This window comes from Podarcis filfolensis, assembly GCF_964270895.1.
Source record: "Podarcis filfolensis genome assembly, chromosome: 12".
Classification (NCBI taxonomy): domain Eukaryota; kingdom Metazoa; phylum Chordata; class Lepidosauria; order Squamata; family Lacertidae; genus Podarcis; species Podarcis filfolensis.
In genome coordinates, this window is record NC_139614.1 from 1,157,291 (window position 1) to 1,175,398 (window position 18,108).

Here is an 18,108-nt window from a genome sequence, read left to right on the forward strand (position 1 = left end):
TACAAAAGGACAGAAGGGGCTCAGCGTTAGTTACTGCTGTCACAAATGCACTAGTGGCTTCGTAAAACTGGGGGGCACAGTGATATTCCTCAGTGGGATCTCTGGGTAAATGGAAATGTGTGGGCCTTGTTCCTAGAAGAAATGTTGCAGAGCCCCCAAGCATCTTCTGGCTGCCCTCAGCTTTCCCATCCAGACCAGCAAAGTGATTCAGAAGGCAGACAGATAGATGCAAAGACATGTATGGTACGATAAAACATTTCTAAATGAAATACTCTCCCATTTGCAAAGCTTTTGTAATAAATATAAACAATTTCACTCCCTTCTGTACACAAGAAAAATAAAGTGAGGATTCAGCTAAAAGAGAATAGTAGTCTTTAGTATGTTGAGCTACAGTTATTTTTGATTTCCCCATCATTCTTTCTCAGACGTAGTTGATATAGAAATGTTTCAAAGCTGTGCATACCAAAATTGTGAGCAGATGAATTACATGGAACCACAGCCGTCATAAGCAAAAAACTTTTCACAAGAAATAATTCATTTTTTTAAAATACATAATAAGCAAGAGGCCATACAATCATATATCTTCATTAGGTTGTACTATACAACTTTCCGTAAGGCTTTGTCAGTGTAGAATCTCCTCAATCAGCTTTGGGAATTCTTTTTTAAAAATCACCTGTCACTCAAGAGAATCATTGACTAATCCTGCCTACTGCAAAGGAGGGGCCCTTTCCCAAGGTCAGTCAAAGGTGGTTGTTATTGAAGGATGTGGTGATTGCACATTAAAGAAACTTAAACCAGATTCTTGCCTGTTTAACTGCCAAAGGAATCCAAGGATGCTTTTAAGCATATAAAGAGCTATAGTCACGCTGCAAAGAACTCCTCCGCATAGAACTGCCATTTCCAATGTTCTTGGGGAAAGTTCTGTTGGTTAAACCAGTTTATAATTCACCAAGCAGAACTCCACTGGTGGAAACTGCATTGTAAGAAACCTCAAGCCACATGCCGGAGCTGAGACAGCACTTTCACTCAACCATAGCTTTCCATCACTTAAAGGTGTATGACTTGGCCCCAGCTTCCTCCATTTTAGAGAGGTGTAAATTTCAGCTGATCTATATGACCCATGTCCCTGAAGAACTGACTTTTGCCTTAGCTGCCTTCCAATTGGCTGAACAGAGATAATGAGAAAGACCTTTAAAGAAAAGGCATGCTCTAGGACTGTGCAATTCTGCAGCTCTTTCTGCACACAGGACTATTTGATCTCTTAATTTCTGCCTCTCATCTTGGGAGAAAACTGCTTCACAGATATCCTTCAGAACAGTGTTCCATTGGGAAATTGTAAAGGAGAAGACAAGAATTCAGCAGTATGTTGTGTTTTACATGAAATCTCCAAGATCAGTACTTCTGCAGCAGCCTATATATAAGAAACAGAAGCAAAAAAGTCTAAAATCTGGTTCTAATTCCCTACTGCAATGCTTATGTCTACATACGTATAGCATCAATATGTCACAGGTGGAACAGATGTGGCACGAGGACTTCAGGTCAGCAGAGCCAAATGGAAAGGTCTTTCTTCAGATCTCAGCAAGAAATTAACTAAGGATTCCTGTGCCTTATGATACTCCTCTCTGACAACTACAAGGATGATAATATGAGGAGTTTTTAAACATTATTGTTACGTACTTTTACACAATCATCATTATGTGCCCTTAGCAGACAGAGATTTGAAGGCGCTGGCACAGATGGCAGGCAACTGAAACAGGCAAATGTGGTTTTCTCTCAGGTGCTTCCTATGCTCCAGGTTTCTTGCTCTCTGCAGGCAGATCTACACTACAAATGTGTACCAGCTTTAATCTTTTTCAACAATCATGTTCTCTCTACCCTCCCCCGAAGAATCCAGAAAACTGTACTTTAGTGAGGAAGCTAAAATTATCTGCTAGGGCTAAACTTAAAATTGTGGGAGCCATTGCAGCACGGTCCTGTCCTGCATCAGGCAGTAATACTGGAACCCACCCCTTAAGATGCCAGAATCAGCCCTCCCAGGAACTGGAGCCATTGGGGGAGGGAAGGAACTGCGATATCGATTCCTCAAGCATTTGATATGACTGAGCCATGGTGCAGCAGCTCCCATACAAGGTAGCATCAGATGGGACACTGAGAAATTCCTAGCCTTCCCCACAGTTCCCTGAATTCTCTGGGAGAGGAGGTGACTGTTAAACCATTTTAAATCTATAGTGTAGATTCACCAAAGTGGAAACGTTAAACCATGCATTAAAATAACAATCATTGACACTGTATGTGAGTACAACATCCTTTCTAGGAAATTATCTATGCAAGAATGCTAGAGAAGAACGGTCTCAGGCTTTAGGATTGCTTTGCTGTTCTCAGGAGAGAAGTATTTACATTCTAAAGGGCTTCTAAAAAAAATATAGAAAAGTGGTCCCTGTTTCCACAGGTATTTCTGAACACCTCCAGCCACAGACAAAGAAGACAGGTGGTGACTGACAAGTGTGAACCTCTTAAATTATACTCTTAGTTTAGATGGATACAAGAAGGGCAAATTCACAGTAAACCAATATTAAAAAGGCCTTTTCTGAAATGCTGTGGCAGTTCCAGTCCTAACGGTTGCTCCTCCGGTTGTGCTGATCTTTTTTAAAAACTAGATTTGTTCAAGAGTCTGCAAGAGAGCTCTTTTCTTCTTGCTGTAAAAGTCTTCCCTCCCCCTTTCCCCAAGCCATCGGCTTTTCTTTCTGCTTCCAGTTTCAGATCAGCCACTCCTTTTTGCTCTCGTCAATGGTCTCAGTAAAATTGGGGTCGTTGCTCATAATGGCTGCGTCAGCGCTCTCTGCAGATTCTGCCCCCTTGGCTTCGTTGGTGTGGTAAGTTCCCTTATGGCGGAACATGTAGCGAATGAGGAAGACCAGGGTGCAGAGGATGGTGAAGATCACAACGGCAATGACACCTAACAGAGAGAGAAAGGCGGAAGGTTTCAGATTCAAAAACAAATGAGCAAACAGTTTAGTTTTCATATACTGTCTGATATGACATGGGTACAATATTGTCTCTGCAACCTCTCTCACGGTAACAGAGAAGGCCTCCCGTCTTATTGCTCCATTCTTCACGCATGTCCATTAACTGGCAAATAGTTCAGTGGGGCTTGTGTGGCTGACACTACAGAGCACTGCACTTCACACCACAGGGCCTAATTGGAAGAGCCGCTTCATGACACCCTTAATTCTAACTATAGCGTGGCATAGGCATTGGGGATGTATCCTGAATCAACCAGCTCAATTGCTGGCTGATTACTCCATCACAGTTGATCCTGGGTTAAGGATCCCCCCAAGATGCAAATCAAATAGGGCAAACCTGCCAGGTTGTCATTTGGGGAGATCTATGGCCCATTAACCACCATCTGGGCCATTGGACAGAAACCTTCCCCCGCAACGCCTTCACTGGGGTACCCTGAAATCTGAACCTGGATAGCTCACTTTTGCCATCTAGTGTCACATCTGTATGCTGCGCTTTTCAACACATTTAAAACATTTTATTTGCAGCTGTATAGCTGAGTCCCCAATGCCTGTTTCTGCCAAACGTTTTGACAGTTGCTATGAGGAAGGCAAAACCCCCAGACAGGCCCAACTTGTCTGCGGGCAAATTCCTCCCTGGCCCCAAACGCAGCGGCAGATTGGTTCCGCAGCAAGGCCCACGTCCCTTCGGACAGAGCAGCAACCTGCAGGGCTGGTGGGTGGGATGCCCAGCACAGCCAGTTTACATGCTGAATGTAGCAGGATATGCCATCAGAATTCAAACTACCTATCATGTACTGCTTCATAATTAAATGTCTTTATTTCCATTTCTTATTATGCACTCTGTCCTAACAGTTCTGGGAAACTAAGCACAAATATAGTTGAAAATCCTTTTCTCTTTGCTAGCTTAGCCTTGGAAATTATATGTGTGTTTTAAATTAGGTATTTAAAAAGATACTTGCAAACATCATATCTTATCAGCATAGAAATCAGCATTCCCTTCGGAAAGGCAGGACATGTACTTGCTTACCTCCAATAATAGCTGAATTCCTGTTAACACCACCTCCAATCACTTGACCATTGTAAGGAAGATCAGCACCTGGTGCACAAGAAAAAGCACGAGTTATTATTTACACCATGTCCTTTAGATATTTTGCCCCTCACTTTAAAATACCCGTGCTTTTCCTCTTCTTTTTAAGCCAATTTACAGGTGAAACTCGGAAAATTAGAATATTGTGGAAAAGTTCATTTATTTCAGTAATTCAACTTAAAAGGTGAAACTAATATATGAGATAGACTCATGACATTCAAAGCAAGATATGTCAAGCCTTTATTTGTTATAATTGTGATGTTTATGGCATACAGCTGATGAAAACACCAAATTAACGATCTCAGAAAATTAGAATATTAAATGAAATCAGCAAAACAAGGACTGCAAATAGAGAAATATTGGACCTCTGTGAAGTAGAAGCATGCACATGTACTCAGTACTTGGTTTGGGATCCTTTTGCATCAATTACTGCCTCAATGCGGCGTGGCATGGATGCTATCAGCCTGTGGCACTGCTGAGGTGTTATGGAAGACCAGGATGCTTCAATAGCAGCCTTCAGCTCTTCTGCATTGCTCGGTCTCATGTCTCTCATCTTTCTCTTGGCAGTGCCCCATAGATTCTCTATGGGGTTCAGGTCAGGCAGGTTTGCTGGCCAATCAAGCACAGTAATCTCATGTCCACTGAACCAGGTTTTGGTACTTTTGGCAGTGTGGGCAGGTGACAAAGTCCTGCTGGAAAATGAAATCAGCATCCCCATAAAGCTCGTCTGCGGAGGGAAGCATGAAGTGCTCCAAAATCTCTTGGTAGACGGCTGCGTTGACCCTGGACTTAATGAAGCACAGTGGACCAACACCAGCTGATGACAGGGCTCCCCAAATCAACACAGACTGTGGAAACTTCACACTGGACTTCAAGCATCTGGCATTGTGTGCCTCCCCATTCTTCCTCCAGACTCTGGGTCCTTGGTTTCCAAATGAGATGCAAAAGCTGCTCTCATCAGAAAAGAGATTTGGGGAGCCATGTCATGGCTGGAAGTTGGGGGAGATTGCTCAGAGTTGTTGAGCTTTTTTGGGGGGCAGAGTTCGTGCCACGCTTAATTACGATTGATGCCTGCTGCTGCAGCGGAGGGACCTAGCGCCGGGGGCGGTGGGTGGTGACATTCCTTGACCAATCGATTTAATGCCGCAATCGACAAGCGATTGACCACGATCACCCCGGGGATCTCACTGTCCATCGTGGTCGATCGGTGGAACATGTCTGATCTACATGAAACTGCTGGGTGGGGTTATCTGGAGGTTTGGAGTATGTTGTCAGCAGTATGCTGATGACACTCAGCTCTATTTCTCCTTTGCATCTGCAGGTGAGGTAGTGGAAGTGCTGGACCGTTGTCTTGCCTCGGTAATGGACTGGATGAGAGCCAACAAAGTGAAGCTCAATCCATATCAGACTGAGACACTGTTAGTGGGTGGTTCCCTAGATCAGATGGGTGGGAGGTCCCCTGCTTGATGGGGTTACACTTCCTCTGAAGGAAAGTGGTTCATAGCTTGGGGGTCCTCCTGGATCCTTTGCTGTCGCTTGAGGCTCAGGTGGCCTCAGTGGCCCAGAGTGCCTTCTATCAGCTTCAGCTGGTGGCCCAGCTATGTCCCTATCTGGACACGGATAGCCTAAGTACTGCTGTCTGTGCTCTGGTAACTTCAAGGCTAGATTACTGCAATGCATTATATGTAGGGCTGCCTCTGAAGATGGTTCAGAAACTTCAGCTGGTGGAGAATTCAGCAGCCAGGTTGCTCACCAGAGCGAGACGGTTTGAGCATCTTACACTGATCCTGGTCCAACTGCACTGGCTACCAAACAGTTTCCGGGCCCAATTCAAAATGCTGGTTTTGACCTATAAAGCCTTAAATGGTTCAGGACCACAATACCTGATGGACTGTCTCTATCCATATGAACCTAACTGGACCTTGAAATCATCTACTGAGGCCCTTCTTCGTGTGCCTCCTCGAGAGTTCCGGAGGGTGGCAACACGGGAACGGGCCTTCTCTGCAGTGGCTCCTCGTCTGTGGAATGCTCTCCACAGGGAAGTTCACCTGGCACCTTCATTATACACCTTTAGGCGCCAGGCAAAAATGTTCCCTTTTAACCAGGCCTTTGGTTGAACTTATTGACATCCAACACCCTTTTAGAATGTGGTTCTTTTTTTTTGGGGGGGGGGTTATTGGGTTATTTCTTTTGGTTTGATTTCATATGTTGTGGTCATGTTGTGAACCGCCCTGAGACCTCCGGGTATAGGGCAGTGTATAAGTTGAATAAAAATATAAAATTAAAAAGGCTGAAAATTAAAGGTTTTATTGAGGAACACTGAGGAACTAACTAATGCTTGGTTAAGAGCCTTGTCTATGAACTAAGAAATCCCTGATTAAAATCTCAGCTCAACAAATAGCTCCCTGGGTGGGGTCTTAGGTCAGCCATTATATTAACGCCACCACTTCCCTAAATAATAAAATAATACCTAAATAATACTCCCAGGACTACTCAGGACAGAGTTCATTTATTCATTCATTTACAAATGTATAATCTGCACTTCCATAAAAAAATACAGCAAGGCAGAATGCAACATATAAAAATAAATCAACAAAGATATCAATAAAAGCACAAATAAATTCTTATTGTGCTAAGGAAACAATGTTTTAAAGGCCTGTTTAAGCAAGCATTTGTTACAAATGAGACTCTGGGCAAATGTTTCCCTATTATTGGATTAAAATGCAGCAGAGCTATCGGGAACCAGAAAAAAGTGACCTCAAGTATCTGGCTTGGAGGCCATTAGTCTGACCTGGACGACATTCCGACTTCCGGGTTGGTGCCATTGTTTAATGGCGGATTCCCTCCGAGCTCCGGAGGGAATCGGCTCCGTAGCCTGGGTCTGGCCGCTGCGGCGAAGCGGGGACCCTTAAAATCACAGGCGCGGATGCCTGTGAACACAGAGACTCGGCGGGCACCATTTGCGCCCCCCCAATCCGCGACGGAGCCTTTTTAAAGGCTTCGGAACAGAGGCAGGGTAAGGCGTGGTGCTGAGAGTACTCCCTCGTCTACGGAGTGAAGCCGCAAGCCATTGACAGAGAGCGCCAACTTCTTCTAAGATTGATTGGATTCTAAAACATCAACCCGTGAGTAATACGGAGATTGGAACTTTAAAAAATTTCTTATCTTGGATTTGGAACGAGCGGGAAGGGGCTAAAAAGGAAGTCCACCCCCCCCTCTTTGTAAACAACTTAAAGCAAAGGACTGGGCAGCTAAGGTCGAGAGAATCTGTTTCTTGCTTTTTTTAACAAAAGATCCTGACCTCACGGTCTGGACATTATAAGAAGATATTCTGGAGGATAAAAAGAATTTTGGGAGCTGAAACTACACCCCCCCCTAGACCCGGGAACGTCCGATGAGAAAGCCTGTTGCATGGAAGATTTTGACAGCTGTCAAGTGAGCTGCTAGTCAGCTAGTTGTCAGCTGGAAAAAGAGAACATTGTTTCTGCTGTTTTTGCTGGTTTATTCGGGATAACTTGTTGAAAATAAGGTTGATACAAAATAACTGGACTTTTGGTTTTTGAGCTGAAAGGAAGATCAAGGAATTAAATCCCCCTAGAGGGGTAACAAGGATACTACATTACAAAAATGGCTGGAGTGTCTAAATTCCAAGCAGAATTGGACAGAGCACTTGTTCTCTTGGGAAACTTACAAGATGAGTACGATGCTTTGTCTACAGAGGTATCGCTATTACACTGGACAGTAAACAACAGCTTGGAGTCTGATAAGGATTTGAAACAGGAAGCCTATTCAACTGAACAAATAAATGAAACCGAAAGCGTAGACACGATGGAGCAATATGTTCTTTTTGAAGAAAACGAAGGAGGAGATGGAGGTTTGCAGGAGTCAAAGGAGAGCTACAATATGAGGCCTGACATGATGATAAAAAAGGACAATAAAAACTGGATGCGGAAAGCCTGGTTTGATTGGGAGTTTGGAAAATGGAGAGATCCTCTTTTGAGGAGATCTGAAGACCTGAGGATTATAAATTTGTTGAAGGTGGAAGCTGGAGCTGTGGGGACATTTGGATTTGAAAGAAATTTGAAACAAGAGTTGGAATACCCCATAGGCTTTGCTTTTGCTTTTAAGTATGGAGGACTGGCTAGAAGCAACACCGATTCTGTTGGGCCGGAGCCCCTCCGAGACCTGGGGCTTAACATCAAGGTCTATCAAAGAGACCGGCAGAAAGGAACTGAGAGAGACATAAGGGCCTCGGACCTGAGATCTCCAGGCTAAATAAATAATATAAAGACTGATGGATATTGGTTGGGGACTGGAACCGGGAGAAGGGTGGGTGGAGGTTGGGAATCCAAAGGGTACATAAGGATAATTTGCATTGCTTTGTTTGTTTTATATTTTGTTAGTGGTAAGGAAATTGGGTAAACCGTGGAAGGGAAATTTTGGTCGACCTTAGGAAAAAGGTTTAAGAATAAATTAATGAGGTATAAGTATTGATGTGTAATTTTAATAAGGTGAAATTGGTTTTTTTCTTTTTTTTTTTAAATTAAGTGAAAATAAGGCTGTTAAAAATAAATGGAGGAAATGGAAAAAAGAAGTAAAGTAAAATAACAGTATGTTAGAATAAATGTTTAAGTTAAGGTGAAGAAATAAGTTAAGGACTTGCTGAATTGACAATTTAAATTGGAATACAAGAAGGGGAGGTGTGAGGAGGTCTGAGAAACAAGGTTGAGGAAAATAAGTATCAGAAACTGTATGTGTTTTTTCTATTTTTCTGTTTAGTTTCGAATATGTTTTTTTGTGTTGTTTTTATTTTGTTTATTTTTTGTTTTTGTTTGTTGTGTGTTTTTCGAAAATACCAATAAATATTTAATTAAAAAAAAAAAAATGACCTGGACGACATTCCATAGGAACATGTTTCACTGCACATTTTACAGTGGCACAAACAGGATTCACCTTATGGAAATAACAGCAGGATAAAAATGACCATGAGAATCTGATCTAGTGTTCTGGAAATTAGAATCCTAACCAAAGGAATAGAGCAAAATCACAAAAATTGGAGATAAACTATAGCCGTTTCTTCAGAGCCATCTGTTCAATGTGAAACTTTAAAACAGAGCACACCTTTTTGAGTCAACCTCCATCTTTCTGTCAGCACTTCCTCCTTGTTTTTCTCTGACATTCCACAGATGTCAAAACTCTGCTTGACCAATCCCTAGCTTGATGCAGCTCACAAAACATGGCAATCTGCTAAGCTCCTCATCAAAACTTGTTCTGTTGCAGAAAACGTCAGTGTTTCTGGGATTATATTTGCAGCCTTGCTCCAGACAGGGGGTTGGGGGAAGAGGGAAACAAATGCTCCCTATTCTGTCTGTTCTTTGCTCGGTTATCAGACTTGCCTTCTAGACATGCATATTGCACACTGGCAGCCACCTTCTCAACTGTCAACAGCTTCCTGGCTAATTGCTTGGCTGTCCCTGCTCAGCCCAGCTCCTGGATCTCCCGAGCTCAGGATACTTGCAACAGGCAGGAAAAATATGAACCCAGTTCTCCTACTATGCCAAACTGGGTCTCCTTTTTATCTATGGCATGCCAGTTTCCACAATTATTTTCCATACATGCTTCAACTCCTGTTCAGATTGCATTTTACCATGTCTTTATAGAGGAATCCTAGAAGGAGCTTTGCGGGGAGGATGGAGTGCTGGGTCCTCTGTCACATCTGAGGTCCTGCTGCCTCTGGAGGATATGCCCCTTTTCCATAGGCAGAGAGGGGCCTGTATGCCATCCTAATCTCACTCCCCCGGCACCAACACCAGGTGTTATGATTGAATCCTCAGTTTCACTAATTTTTGAAATTTGCAGGTCATGTAAGTCCCCATCTGGACACACACATCACTATGTAAACTCAAAATCCATACACACCAGCTGTGTTTTGCTTTCATGCACCCCACATGTCAGCAACTCCCAATGGTGGTGGCCTGACACCGTCTCCTCGGAGCCTGGCTCTCGCGACCACCAGAAGCACCAACCAGCCAAGAAGGTAGCGGACTCAGGGCAAACTGTTGGCCATGAACAAACCGTCACCCTCAGACAAAGCAAAGTGCAAACCGATTTAAGTCAGGATCTTGTAGTTCTGAAGTGAGTGCTCCAGGCAGTCTTGGGTCTTAAAGCCAGTATGACATCAAGTAACATATTTTTTAAAGTTTAGGTTCTGAACTGAGGTTATTTTATTTTTATTTTTGAGAGCTAAGTGCTTGTCAGTCCTCCCAGTGGCTGAACATTAACTGGCCAACCCTCTGGAAGACAGGAACAGATTTACTTCTTGCAGAGCAACTGGGTGGAATATTGGCTGTCTGTTTCCCTTTTCATCTCTGGAAGTGAATGGACCATAACTTTACTTTCCTGAAACGTGACAAATGAATGGGGGCAGGGGATATCAGTAAGGGGCCCTGGTCAGTCACAGCTTCTGCCCTGGAAGTCACAATGCAGTAGATGTTCGTGCATAGCCAACAATGTCGTACATCAAAATTTCAAAGTGATATCTATATTGTTCATTGTTCATTGTTCATATAGCGCACCCCCTTTCCCCTTCTGGTATTGTATTTCACAACCTTGCTGCTTGCCTAGCTTGACCACAGAGAAGGATGGCTGATATACTGGTTATGCTTGCTTAAGTTATTGCCTCCAATAGAGTTTTATGAGCAGAGCTTACAATTCACCTGTTAAGGAGAGAAGAGCAAGCCCTCTTCACAATTAATGCAGAATATGAAATATGGCAGTGCTCTCCAAGGAACTGTAAAGCTGAATACTCACCAAACTCGAACACAAAGATACACAGTCACCAGTAATGGGCCCAAAGGATTGCCTGCTTTGGTGGCAGGAAAATGCTTTTATGGGAAAGTTGTGCACATGAATCAGTTTCCAATGACAGGCCTTCTAGATGAGTGCTTCATGTAAGATATATGAAAGTGGGCATCAGCTTCCTTCTCTCACTGATCACAGCTGCAGTTTACACACATGGTCTCTTCATGAAGGAGTGAGCTGTGCAGAAAGGCAGTCCATGGAGGGCCATTGCACACACAGTGCAGGGCAAATCCAGGTTGCCCATCAAGTGTATGTCAGCAGGGAGTAAGTGGCACCCAATGCTGTATACCTGATAGCTGTACTTCTAGGGTGCACATTTGGTGTGGGGAGCTGGATCACCTTCCATGGGCCATTTTGACAAATGGACAGGGAAGTCATATGACATAGGGTGATCATAGTCCCCTTGTTTGTTTCTAACTCCAGCTTTAATAATAAAAACAAACTAGGACTGCAAATGAAGATTCTTTTGCAAGGCATGGTTGCAAAAGATAAATTTTGTGCTGCTTTCAGCAGGGATTAGCTGCATTCAGGAGTTTCTCTTGCAATCTTTCCCAAGTGCAGTCAATCCCAGCAGGGCTTGCAGTCAAGGCTGAAAGCAAGTCCCGCTTGTGGTTCAGCTGCACTGCAGATTCTCAAATGAAACAAATCCTAGTGGGACTTGTACTTGGTGCCAGATTTAAAGCTGCCAAATACAAGCCTTTAGAATTTAATGTAGGTGGGACTGGGGAAAAGTGTGTCTACTCCCCCCCCAAAAGCACAAATGATAGCAAAGAGAAGAGGTCCTGCTGCTTATGTAGTATGTAGTACAGTGGTACCTAGCGTGACATACGCTTCAGGTTACATACGCTTCAGGTTACAGACTCCGCTAACCTAGCAATAGTACCTCGGGTTAAGAACTTTGCTTCAGGATGAGAACAGAAATCATGCTCCGGCGGCGCGGCGGTAGCAGGAGGCCCCATTAGCTAAAGTGGTGCTTCAGGTTAAGAACATTTTCAGGTTAAGAACGGACCTCCAGAACGAATTAAGTTCTTAACCCGAGGTACCACTGTACAGGCACCCCCAACCTGCGGCCCTCCAGATGTTTTGGCCTACAACTCCCATGATCCCTAGCTAACAGGACCAGTGGTCAGGGATGATGGGAATTGTAGTCCAAAACATCTGGAGGGCCACAGGTTGGGGATGCCTGATGTAGTATGAAACATTTCAAAAATATAACCATGCCAATGCCAATTCCAAGGCAAAAGCATCTCATTGTCCCCCAATTGTGAGCTATTTCTAGAAGAGAGTGACTTATGCCAACCCTGCAGTATATAGGATTTATTGATTGATTACGTTTATATCCTGCCCTTCCTGGTTCTAAGTGATTTACAACCCCATAACTATAAAACCCCTATTGCAGAAACTGAAAAAGTAGTTCACAACAATCCTGCAGTGTTATTCCTTGCTTTTGCACCCACACTGCAGGTTGGGCTGACAGAGTCGCATGCAGCCACCGTGCGGCATAGTTCAGTGCTGTACCCTTATTGCAAGTAGGAAGGCTATAGTGAGAGAGAAAGGGTGTTTGCAGCAGCCCTGCAATGTAATCTGTTGTTACTATCACAAGCCTCCCGTGGCCCACTCAGGCCCCTTCCAGGCCAAATCAAGCATTTGATGCTGGAGGAAGTTTTATGCCTTACGGTGCAGACAGGTTTAAGTAAATTAAATTTTGCACCAGGAGTAAAACCCAAAATAGGGCAGGGTCTTCTGTCTTTAATGCTCATGTTTTTTCAACCCCCCTGGAAGACTCAGGTAGCCCCCGCACACAGGAGGGATACACTGCAATGGTTTGTTGCAAGGTCCCACTTATTAAGAATATTTAATTAAAATAACACAAACAGAAATGGAAATAAAGTATACAGCTGGATGCGGCCATTAACATTTGTATTCCAATGAGGAATCCACTTTCCCACAGGAATGAGTTCTGTTTCGTGTTTTTTTTGAGCAAGCGATGGGCACAGTAAGACTTGAACTTTAACAAAGCCATTTTGGGGGACAAATAAAATCCCTGCCAGCAGACCCTCCAAGTGTCCCTATTTTCCAGGGATGTCCCTGATTTAGAGAAGCCATCCCGGTTTCTGATTTGATCTCAGAATGTCCTTCTTTTCCTTAGGATGTCCCTATTTTCATTGGAGAAACATTGGAGGGCATGGAGTTATCCAACCCCCTAAACGATCTGAAGGCAGCTCTGTATAGGGAAGTTTTTTTTTAATGTTTCATGTTTTTATAAATGTTGGAAGCTGTCCAGAGTGGCTGGTGCAACCCAGTAAGATGTGTGGGGTATAAGTAGTAAAATTATCATTATGAAATGGGATGTCCCTATATTCGTCTGAGAAATGTTGGAGGGTATGTGCCAGTGAATTTAGTGGCAGAATACTAACTCTCTCTACTAATCTCTCTTCAGGCACATATATTTATATATTGCTTGTATTTATTTTAAATATACCCGGATTTCCAGAGGCCAAATTAGCTCAATTTCAGAAGGCTTGAAACAGCGGTTAGAGAAAGTGGCTGTTCGCCCCCCCCCCCCCCGTTATAGCGTGTGTGAGAGAGGGCAAGGGAGACTCAGAGAAGCACCAAGGAAACAGCTATTACCCTGCCTTCTCCACACAGGCAGATTTTCTAGGAACGATCCTTTCCATGGAAGAGCAGCGCCTGCCTTTGCTTCTCCTCATCTTCCTGCAGCTCCATGGCATTAAAATTCTGCTCAGGGCTGCGCAGAGCAGCTTGAAATGCCCGGGTCTCTCAGGGAGAGCTGCTAGAATTTATGGCTTTGGCCGGCAGCTGAGCCTCAACTGTCTGCAGCTTCTGATGAAGTGTCTGGGTGGAGTATATATTGCCATTAAGTTGGGCAGGAGGAGAAAGGGTGTGTTGCGTCCAAGAACCAGGCAAGATTGAAGCTCTCTTTCCCTCTCCTTTCCATTAGGGAAGATTTATGGGAAATTCAAGCGCCATCATTAAGTCATTTGGGATCCAAAGAACAGAGCTGCTAAAGCTGAGCCAGATGAAAAGAAATTGGGGCCAACCACTCATTAAATAATTTTAAGTTGATTCAACTCTTGCTTTTAAAGCAATTAATTAAATGGAGCTATTGCAAACTTTTCAGCACATATGCGCTTTTGCTATACTGGATGGCATATGAAGGAGGAATGTAGAAAACTGCCTTATCCCAAAGGAGACCCCTGGGTCCATCCATGTGCTCTGCTGGCTGGCAGCAACACCCAGGAACGATTTCGGGAATTGGCCTGAAGGTTTTCTGTGTGCACAGCATGCACTATTGTGCATTATGCTCATTTTAGTAGGGCAGTTGGTGTTCACAGCTGTTTGTGGCTGTGATCCATCTTGGCTTTAACTTTTATTGAAATTTTATTTTGAGTTTTATAAATTACATAAACTATCCAGAGAGCAAATGAAATACTAGTGAAATAAATAAATAAATAGGACCCATGGATGTGTTCCACCTTAATTCTCTGGTATCTAATTATTTCTACCCAGGGCAGCCAACATTCAGGACAGTTTAGCACAGAACATGGTTGTGGCTGGCATCTGTCTATCTCTGGAGACAATGGAGGAAAGTGCCGTTGGGCCTATGAAATAACTGGGCCCAAACTGGATGTGCTGCTTGGTTTCTTGCAGCAGAAGACTCATGTGGAGGAAGGGGCAGGGCTGTCATCCATGAGGAAAACCACGAGGAGGAAAAGCTAAGAAGCCTCTTCGACCACATGTGTCTTTTGCAGCACATTATTATGGCTGCATTTTTTTTAAAAAACACCCTAAGATGATGATCATGACAACGATGATCTATTTCCCCCCCCAGCAAGTGCCTTTACCTTGTTCTGCGTCAGAACCGACCCCCCCTCACACACATGCAGTTCATAAGGAAATATATGCTCCCTCAGGTATGTACTAAATTAACTGTAATGCCAAGTATTGTGGGAAAGGACCACAGTTCAGTGGCCTACAGAATGTCACTGATTCAACTGCCAACATCTCCAGCGAAAATGATCAGGTGGAGGATGTCTGCCTGAGACGCTGGAGGGATACTGCCAGTCAGATTAGGCAACGCTAGGCTAGAAGCGGAGCTATTTATTTTTTATATTTATTTATTTCACTTATATGCCGCTTTATCAAAAGATCCCAGAATGGTGTGTAACATTAAAAACACATTATAGATAATCAATGGTAAAAACATAATAAAAAGCATACAGGCAGACAGCCTAATAATAAAATAAGTCTTCTCTTCCACTTCACCTGAACATGGTTCGATTTTTGCACTTGAGAAAACAACAAATGCAGCTACTCCTTTGGAAACTGAAACCTCTAATAGTCCGTTTGTGCTGGTTGCTTAAACCATGGCTGAAGAGGCTGCAGTGAGGTTGCTATCTATGTTGAAAGCAGAATCAGTTATTTTTGCTCTCTACATATTTAGCAGTCTTTCTTTTTTTTATTTCTTGGTGCAGTGTGTCTTTCACTCAAGTTTGTATACTGTATTCCTACACGAAAAAAGGCAGACAAAGAAGTTAAGGATAGGATAAATTTGTTTTTTTAAAAAAGTATAGTTATTTTAAGAACAGCTATGGGAAATTTTGCATTGGTGTCTTTGAAATCTCTGTGTTTTCTACTCCATAAACAACAAAAACAATTGTGTGCTTGTATGCGATTCCCTGATGGTTTTGAATTTGATGACAATTAAAATCTACATGTAAAACCAATTATTATTTTAACTCATGATTCCTTTGCCTCCTCTACCTAAACACAGGACGCAGCTGGGGTTCTGAAGGGAAGACAGAGGCTGCTTGGCCCTTCCTACATCTTCGGAAAGGAAGAGGGACTGGCTGAGTCCTGCCGCTCCATCGCCGGCATGAATAGTCACCAGAGCCACGGGGAAAGGGGGGAAATTACAAAACAATATCATGCTTTGAGATAACCATTTGGCACTGCAGCAGAATATGAACACGGTCACAGAAGCCGTATTTATAAGGTCAAAATAGATGTTATCTCTGGAAATGCGAGGCTTCAGCCCTGAGATAACAGGGAATTTGGGGTGGGGATCCAGGGGCGCCTTACCCACAGAGGCTAGTGGCTCAGGGCACCAGGGCGCCAAGTTCTGGAGGGTGCCAGGGAAGAGCCAGAGGCTGGACGCGGGGTCTCCTGGCATCAGCTCACCGCTCTCACCTGCCACACTGCGCCAAAGCAGTGTCGCACCCGGAGCCTCCGTCTGCTGTGGCCACCGTGGCACAAAGCGGCCAGCTGAGCTGGGAGGCGCCGTGTCCAGCCGCTGCCCACTTCCTCCAGCCCCACCAGCAGCGCTGTCCTCCCTAAAAATCTCTGGGAAATGGGGGGGGGCGGAGGGAGCTTTGCACCACAGCGCCGGATATGCTTAAGACGGTCCTGTGGGGATCTGAGCTTGCCTGGGGGCAACAACCTCCTCAAAGGGCTTCCTTAGCTGACCTTAAGAAGCCTCCAGGTTTCTTCTGTGCCAATGGTGCTTCTCTGCCCTTGCAGCAGCTCTCTAAGGGAATGCTGGGGGGGGGGGGAGTCCCTCGTAATATTCAGATTGGCCCTAACTCTAGCAGTGGATCTGGCTGAACAGTTTCTGCCACTTTTCATCATTTCCAAGGATTGTTCTGGTAAAAAGTACTATGATTATCAGCACCAAGAAAGAAAAATCTATGCCAATTTTCTGAGCTTGCATTCATTGCATTTACCAAAATTAGAAGCACCAGTAAAACAACAATTACATGCAAGACAATCCACAGGTCAATCTGCCACTGCTTCACACTGGAGGTTAGTGTCTTTAAGATAAATGCAGTAGTCATAAACTTATAGCAGCAATGAAAGAAGAAACTATAATGGATACTCAAGCCATCAGTTTAGAAGCAATTGTGTGTGTGTGTGTGTGTGTGTGTGTGTGTGAGAGAGAGAGAGAGAGAGAGAGAGAGAGAGAGAGAGAGAGAGAATGTTCACTATTATTCTAATCTCACCATCATAACAGATGGTGAGTTATATTCTAACCATACATTCTGGAAGCAGCTTCAGGGGTCGATTTCAGGATTTTCTCATCCGGTCTCGACTTACCTGAATCGGAATGCCACGGATCCGTTGCAGAAGACATTGGTTGGATGGTTTGTGGGTTCGCACCACAGTTGGATTCCACAAGTTCTCCTTCTGTGTGGATGCGAGAGGAGATGTTTGTGGCTCTCAAGGCAGCCTTGAGTGGGGCAATCTGGTTGAACTGGACTCTGGACAGGCAGCCAGAGAATCCCGGGGTATTGTATTTTCGGATCTCTTGGTCAATTTTTCCAAGTTCTGGAGGACAGAGGAAAGGAAAGGCTTTTCAACAGAGTTCACTGAAGAAGGAACCAGCAGCACGATCCTGCTCTGTGCTTCTAATCCCCACTTTCAGGAAGTTAGGCACACGGCAGACTTTGTAAGTAGTCTATCATACCCTCCAAATGCCCTGATTTCCCAGCGGCAGTCTCACAATAACGAAAGCCACCGGGCTTCTATTTTCCCCACCACTGCTGCCACCACTGAGCTCAGAGAGAAGGATGAGCCGGTGCTTGTCCTGGAGCAACAGTGGCAGCAGCGAGGGAGCGTCCCATTGCCTCTCCATGGCTGCTGCCGGCCTCCTCCCTTGGGCAGCTCCTAGCAGCTGCTGGCCATCAGGTGAGAAGGACAGGCTGCTGAGGGGCAGGAGGAGGGCAGGGCTGCCCTGGTGGGGAGAAAGGCAGAGCAGAGCACAAAGAGTCTTTGTGCACTTGCCTCTAGTCTTACCCTTTCCTAACATTTATTTATTGATGTGTGCTTTTCTGTTTGTAAATCCACCAAAGAATAAAATAACATCAGGATAAAGGGGTTTTCTCAGGATGGTGAAGTGGGTGAGTGCTGTGGTGGAAGGACAAAAAGGGGGATCAGTTGTGGGGGGGAGTGAGAAATGTCCCTATTTTCATCTGAGGAATGTTGGAGGGTATGCTATATACACCATATGAGCTGCTGCTTCTACCCATCACTTCCCTTGGGCTGAAGTTCTTAAACTGAACTTATGACGCCAGCATAGGTTCATGGGCTGAAAACCAATCTGTCCCTAAAAGCTCTTGT

General features: G+C 44.3%; 1 protein-coding gene across 2 annotated transcripts in view; it reads right to left on the minus strand.

Annotated features, from left to right (window-relative positions):
* Positions 1–355: 355 nt before the first annotated feature.
* The window catches only part of CNTNAP2 (contactin associated protein 2), a 999,981-nt gene continuing 982,228 nt past the window's right edge, over positions 356–18,108 (minus strand). For both annotated transcript variants that reach the window (XM_083577628.1, XM_083577629.1), the window contains 3 exons: positions 17,086–17,316; positions 4,051–4,119; positions 356–2,956 (listed from right to left, as the gene is read on the minus strand). In XM_083577628.1, the coding sequence (XP_083433754.1) occupies positions 2,757–2,956; positions 4,051–4,119; positions 17,086–17,316 (500 nt within the window). In that variant the 3' untranslated portion in view covers positions 356–2,756. The remainder of the gene's footprint in view (positions 2,957–4,050; positions 4,120–17,085; positions 17,317–18,108) is intronic.